This window comes from Crocodylus porosus, unplaced genomic scaffold, assembly GCF_001723895.1.
Source record: "Crocodylus porosus isolate Cpor-Errol unplaced genomic scaffold, CroPor_comp1, whole genome shotgun sequence".
NCBI lineage: Eukaryota > Metazoa > Chordata > Crocodylia > Crocodylidae > Crocodylus > Crocodylus porosus.
In genome coordinates, this window is record NW_017728932.1 from 7,679,360 (window position 1) to 7,686,652 (window position 7,293).

Below are 7,293 nucleotides of genomic sequence, written 5' to 3' on the forward strand. Positions count from 1 at the left end.
AGCAGCTGCAGCAGGAGTGGGGTGGGGGGAGGGGGATGTTGTACCCCTGAGACAAGAAACCCTCCTCCCCATTTTACACGTTAAGGATCTCAGTACTCGTTAAGATCACAGGAGCCAATGCACCTAGCAGCACTTAGCTACTGCAGCCTGAGGCCCCAACTCTCCGCCGTCCAAAGGAATGCACCCTGTGCCGTCTGTCGTCGCCCTGCACAGGGTTAGACCCAGACGGCCCCTTTGAAGACAGCAGTGCAAATGCTTCCCTTTCCCATGAATCGCACATGGATGATGCAGGGATCATTCGAGGCCACGTGTGAGAATCGGGCCCCGTTTCAAAAGATACCATTCCAAACGTGATCCTGGCATCAAGCATGCGTGGTCGTCACACGCTCCTTGGTACATGTTGTACCTTTGGTCTGCATAACTCCCTGATCTTGTTTGTGCCGTTCATTAAAATCTCTTCCAGGAAAAATGAGTAATTCGGGGGATCTGAATGACTGACACGCTCTGTAACATATGGCAGTATTTTCGAGTTTGAGCTCTTCCACTTCTGGTTTGCGTGCTGCTTTTCAGCGTACTATCCCTTGAGCGTATGGGAGGAGGGTTAAAACTGCCCTTGATAAGGGACAAAGCAGGCGAGTGATCAAGAACGCAAACACTAAGGAAGCAAAGAAGTGGCTTGCCTCTGTTACAAAAGTCATCTGGGAGGGGGACCCCAGACATCACATCCCCATAACAAAGAATGCAAACAGAACCAGGGCTCAAAAAAGCGAGGGAGAAACAACAGCAGAAAGTTTTTTAGTGATGGATAACGTTGCACGAGACCAGTTTAGAGCAAGGGCAAAGAAATGGCTGATGCAAGTCAGTGACATCTGAGGCACAGATGGAGCCAAATACAATCTTTAATTTGATGCTGCTGGTTGCAGATGCAGTAGGAAGACTGTGCACAGCTTTTCAAAATGCCCACGTGCTAAAGCAGGGGGGTTTTTTTTAAAGTCCTGATTTGAAACAGAAAAACGTTGTAAATGGACCAGTGTTTCCCTCTCCCCTAGTCTTGCGTCAAAGGCGGTTTCAGAAACAAAAATATAAAAGCTGCGTGATGCTTTTGTCATCTGAAAATACTGTACAAGAGCTTTTGGGCTCCCCTCTGATGCCGTACTCTTCAAGGCATGGTCATAAGGGAAAGCAAAGTGAAGTCAAAAATATGTGAAAGAAAACAACTTGTATTTGCTTGGAGTTATTCTATGGTCAAGCTCCTGGGGAAGCGGGACCGCTGGAAAGCTACTTGAATAGAGTCTGCTGGCCCCGAGGTTAGACAGCCGCACGGAGATTGTGGAGGCCATGCCTCTTCAGAATTGTAATATACGTAACTCTGGATGAAAGTGCGTCCTTCGCCAAGTTACCTCTGCCGTTGTGAAGCAATAATTCAGGACTCCTGTATTTTTATTGCATTAGGAAACAAAACCATTAAAGCATTAAGACAGCCCTTTTATGTTCCTGCCAAGAGACGTATCACACTGCTGGCCTCGGGTTCCTTGTCCAATGATTCTTTATCTTCCTGCTCGCCTCTTTTCTTTCCCTTTTCAGAGTTGATTGAGGAAAAAGTTCACCCGTTGGCATGCGCATGCATGGTTAGTTTGGTTCACAGTGTTATGGTGAGTGGCTACTCCATGCCGCTTCGGAGGATCTGATTGGCTGCAATCAGCATGACGCTTATAATAAAGGCCATGGCGAAGGCGCATATAAGGCTCTTCCGTACGCAGGTCTGTCTGTTCTGTTTCTGGGAGTGCACTAGAGCAGGAAGAGAGAGAGCAATGGTTAAGGTGAGATGCTTGTACAAAGATGTCTTTTGCGAGTTCCCATTGCAACGTAAAAGCATTCCAGCCTTAGGGGAGCACCTCGGCTTCAATGCAAGGTGAATTTTCCCCCTGTGTCAACTTTTTCCATGTCTAGAATGGTTAAACTTCTGACTTGCTTCTCCAGGAATCCTTCACCCCCAATAGCACCAAATGTGCTTTCGTCTTTTTTATTACGGACGTGCATTTCTTTCTCAGAGGTCCCACACTGGTAACTTAAATACTTAACAGTACAATGGTGGGGCAAGGGGGGGTGTTTTGACCCAGGGTGGCACAGTGTACTGAGAGTGCAAACAACAAACGAAAGGTCTCATTTTGCATGTGGACTGGTCAAGGTCTGTATCCTGCCAGGACCCTGGGCTGCAGCTCACTTCCTTTCAAGCTTTCAGTCCCTTAACAGATGCTGACTACCTGTTAGATAGTATAGTCCAACACTAGCCACTCCAGATTCTGCTTTCCTTCAAGTGGGTTTTCTTGTGGTGCTTTTTTAAATCCCTCACTTCCCGCTGGAGGCTACTAAAACATAAACTATATTGTTAGGAAGCTTGAACATATTAGATCGGAATTGTAATCAACTTCAGTCCACTTCTCCTACTTGAAAACCTCTTGCACCTTGTAACTTTTTGTTTTCTCTCTCCCCATCCTCTTGGTATTTAAACCCTCCAAATAATTGTAACCAGTGATTCAACTGGTTTAGGTGAGCCACACTTAGTTAGTTCTCTTAATATTTCATTATGAAACACTCTGGTCCACCTTTTAAAATCATTAGAGGTGCCTCTGAATTCCTTTCCCCTTGCCTGCATCTGGTCAGTAATGAGGTGCTCTGAACCGAGCACCATATTCTAGGTTCAATCTAATCACACATCATACTGCATGACCAATTCCCATAGCTAAGTATAGCACCTAATTGAACTCCCTGCAGAGTTTTCAGTGGACAAGGAAAAAGAGACATATTTAAAATGCGTGTTAACAGAATAATTGGGAAGCCTTCAAGATCCTCTAAAAGTGCCAGGACTCTTTTCTAGTAAGAAAAATGCATTATCGTGGGGGAAAAGTTTTGATTTCTGTGTTTTCTTTTCATTCTACTGCTGCCTTGCCTTGTGCCCTTGCAGATGACCATTTACTACTTTGTCTGCTTCTCTCCGTCTGTCTAAGGCATGTTAGAATAATGTGGTGTTGCAGGGCCATAGTAAGGACGAAAGTGGTTTGAAAGCCTCTGATGGGAACTGCATAGAAACTCAGAGTGTTATTTCCAGCAGGAGAGGACTTGTGCCTTCTCTTGTATCAAGATGTGCTAGGCAGCCAGTGATCCTCTTATTTTGGTAAGTGCAAGGTAAATGTATAGCTGATCTCTGATAAAACACTGACTTATTGTTAGCAATGGTTATCCTTGTCCCACAACAGCCATAGCAGTGGCAAAGGGTTTTACAAATGTTTTTGTAGTAGATCTGCACCCCTCCCCTCCAATCCATGGACAGTAAAACTGCCCCTTCTGTGAGCTGACTCCTCCAGCTGGCACTAATGGCCCGTGGTGAACTGCCCTGCACTTCTGATTCTTGGGCTGAGAACAGGCAATTCTGTCGTGGCCCGCAGCATTACTGGTTCTGGTCCTACTGGAAATCTAGACATGCAATCAGGCAAAAGGAAGCTATCCATTAATATTCAAGAAATTCCTGATGCCAACACTGAAGACTTGTCTCCCTTCTCACCCCATGTTTTGTTAGGGGTAGGTAAGGAAGGTTCTGATTTGTAACTCTGAACATCAGCTCTTCTGCCTTACTAGCTCAGCCCCTTCTTATGGCATCTCAGCACTTTGACTGATACGACTTTCTTTTCCCTTTTCTTAGGCGAGAAAAATAGTATGGTTTTTTTTTTAAATCACAATTGTAGTAATGCTCTTAAAAAGAAAATTTAGTAGCCTGTTCCTTGTGCTGCTTTCCTAACCTAGCCTCTCTTTATTGAAAAGATGAAGAAAGAATAAATACTGGACATCCTGTTTGCCCCCCTGGTCCCCATCGTGTGGCATTTCCAAAATCCTAAAGAAAAGGCCTTCAGTTCTCGGTACTTCCCTGCTCCTGAAAGCTCCCTCCAATGAAAAACAAAATGCAAAAGGTTAAATATAAAGCTTTAATGACTTAACACTACTTCTAGACAAGAGGCTACTTGCCAGTGACTGCAGAGGGGGGTTTTTTGGGAGTTGGAGGATATTTCTCTATATCTAGCATCATATTTCTATGACAACACTGCTCGCTCTCTCTCCTTCGGAAACATGGAAAGGAAGAATGAAATGAAACAGAATAAATATCTGCTATTAGAGTGTGAAAGTAAATCCAGATCTCTAGTTCATGTGGTCAGCGGTGCTCCATTATTTAGAAACTGCCCTAGATACAACAAGGCCTATGTAATTCGTTGTTGCTATAACAGTCGTACAATTATGGAAGGAAGGGGAAAGGGATGCAGTGAAACTTTAATTATGGGTAGACCTTGGGTGTTGCAGTTGCTACACAACTACTATCTCTGCACAGGCTGCATCAGCTGTAAACGCAGGGGACCAGCTAGTCCAGGGGTGGGCAACATGGCAGATCTAGCCAGCAGCCAGACTTCAATTCCCAGCAGCCCCTGCCCGCATCGCTGCCGCAGGTTTCCATGGAGACCCCAGTAGCGGCAACATCCTAACAGCATAGGCCTGGGATTTCCACGGAGACTGGTCCCAGCAGTGCTGGAAAAGTGCACAGCTGGGCAAGGAGCTGCTCCGGGGCCAGAGCTGGGATCTTGCAGTGGTGACAGTGTGGTCCAGAGCAGGGGCAGAGCAACGGTCAGCATGCGGGCAGCGGATCATAGCTCTGCCCCAACTCCGGACCCTGCTGTCGCCGCCATGAGAACGCAGCCCCAGAGCAGCTGCCTGCCCTGCTGCACACACTGCCAGCAGGCTGGGGCCAGTCTCCATGGAAACCCTGGCCCTGTGCTGTCATGGCACCACCACTCCTGGGGTCTCCATGGAAACCAGCTGCAGCAATGTGGGCAGAGGCTGCTGGGAAATAGAGTCCACCACAGGATGAATCCAGACTTTGCCTGCCCCTGCGCTAGTCTAATCTCACTCGTTGTAAAGCCAGGCCTGTGTGGTCTCCTTTCCTGATGTTTATCTCGTGCCCATCACTGCATTTTGCCTGACAAATGCATGAGCTGACTCCAGGACATCAAGTTCTGTGTCCTGGTCCCCTCTCCATTTCATGCTTCCCGCCAATGTGATGAAGCAATGTTTGAGCTGAGGTCGATGGTTGCAAAGAAGAAATAGCGTACCTCAGGAGTTGGATGCTTGAATATCTCCCATGATAGACAGATGCAGAAGGGGGAAACGAGGACTGTAACACACTAGGTAATTAGTGGATTTATTATACAGGTGTGGTATTCATCAGTGTCAGAAATGCTTAAGTTTAGTGGATTTTTTGTGTTTTTAAACTTGCCTTGTATGCCCTAATGGAGCTTAAAATCAATCCTCTATTTCCTTGTCTAAATAACGGCTCCCTGGTAATTACATTGTGGTCCCAAATTTATTCCTGGCAGGCTCATTCTGCACTGAGTGCTGAATAGTGGGGAGGGGAACGAAGGATGGAAGTAGACTTCAGAAGCATGCTTCATAAGAAGCCCCCCACTGATCACCGTGGGTTTGCTCCTGAGGGGTACAGAGTCAAACTGGTGTGTTTGTCATTTAAGGAAAGCTGTCATCATACAGCAAACTCATGTGTGTGCAACTTGTCCCTATTCTCTACCAGTATGGTAATAAAGTGGTCTTTCTTAATTGCTCTTGGGTCTTCAGTTTCCAGATAAATGGAATCCTTTATGGCTTATACGACTTCTAGCCCCTAGATCAGGGGCCGGGAACAGAGTGCCAAAAGCACCCGCAGTTGCAACTTGTAAGATGTTGGCATGCCAAAGGCGGATGGTGGGGGAGCCATGAAGAGCCTGATCCTTGTTGTAGCGATGTAGCCCCGGCTCCTTCCCTGCAATCCACCCAGAGGCACGTTTGCCAAATGTCTTTCGAGTGCCACACTCTGGCACCCGTGCCGGGGGTTGCCTACCCCTGCCTTACTATTTTCTCTTTAGTTCTCTTTAAACCATGATGTTTATTGAACGTGCTACAGGCTAGCAGTCAGCCGTGAGCTTTCTTGTGGGTGTAGAGTCATTAGTCCCTCTGGAATGAGCCTATCCTGCTTATTAAAATACATCGGCTCATAAGGTAAACCTGCCTACAGGAAATCCTGGAAAGCGAGGCTATGCTTAACAAGAGTATCCTGCTTTGATGTGACAATCTTCCTGCAGCAGAGCAGAGTGGTCTGCCAGGTGGGAATAGGCCTTGGTGTTCACTCAGCAAGTGTCTTTCTTCTGTGGGAGCTAAGTAGATGCAAAGGCTCATCGGAAGAAACTCGGTAGGCTATGTGGCAACTTCAGGCATGTAGCAACATCCTAAGAATGATATGTGGGCCTGTAGTAAAGGTGAATGTTAAAGGAAACGTGTGCGTGTATATCAGATGCTGGGCAAGGTGTGGCTTGAAGGTCTCTGCTGAGCCTCTCAGGAGGGAAATCTGCAGAAGGACGATGCAAAGACTGCAAATTCTCTGCTGGGCTGAAGGGCTAACGTTATCCCAAAGACACCGTATCTGAGCCGGTGGATCTAGGGGTATGTCAGGATAGCTAGCAGTATGACTGGCAAGCCCTTACTCATTGATAAATACCGTGGGGCGAGGTCAGCATTTGGGTAGTTGAAACAAACGGGTCTACTGAAGTTGAGGCGACCGACTTTATGGGCCAATACCTGGGCAGGCAGCCATTTTCACAGGTGAAGCATAGCAGCCCTACCCATGCCTCTGGCCCAGTGGCTGCTGATTGGTGGCAAGGGGGGGGACTGTATGATGGACAGCCTTCACAGCTTTTCCATGGGGCGTGTCCAACATTGTGATTTCCACGAAAAATACAATTTTGGTAGATCACTGCATATAAAGTATGGCAATGTATTTACAGGAAACCCTGTCATAACTCCTATGTGCCGTGACTGATACTCAGTCCTCTGTTTGAGGATAGGGTTATTTTCCTCCCAGGGAATGGGGGGGGGGGTCGCATCCTTGTTTTTGTGGCCAACACAAGGGTAGAGACCTGTAGCATTTGGTGGGAAGACAGCTGTAGCTACTCTTAGATAGCTTATCAATTCATATGTCATCGGCGGATGAAATGCTTGAGGTGTGTGCTGTGCAGTCAGCTGTAAGCTTATCAGCATTCTCGTTTGATGCATGTTAGTATAATGTCATGAGCATTTCAATTTTGGGAACTGCTGGGCAAATGACATAAGCGTAACAAGACCTCAGCCTGCTTTCCTTTGCTCTTGTTTTTCTTGCCATAAAAGCATATATGCTTCCTTGTCACTGTTAGAAATGGAGTATTGTTA

General features: G+C 46.7%; 1 protein-coding gene across 2 annotated transcripts in view; it reads right to left on the bottom strand.

The window, feature by feature from the left end:
- Positions 1–13: 13 nt before the first annotated feature.
- CALN1 (calneuron 1) overlaps positions 14–7,293 on the bottom strand; it is a 182,897-nt gene continuing 175,617 nt past the window's right edge. For both annotated transcript variants that reach the window (XM_019545491.1, XM_019545490.1), the window contains exon 6: positions 14–1,788. In XM_019545491.1, the coding sequence (XP_019401036.1) occupies positions 1,661–1,788 (128 nt within the window). In that variant the 3' untranslated portion in view covers positions 14–1,660. The remainder of the gene's footprint in view (positions 1,789–7,293) is intronic.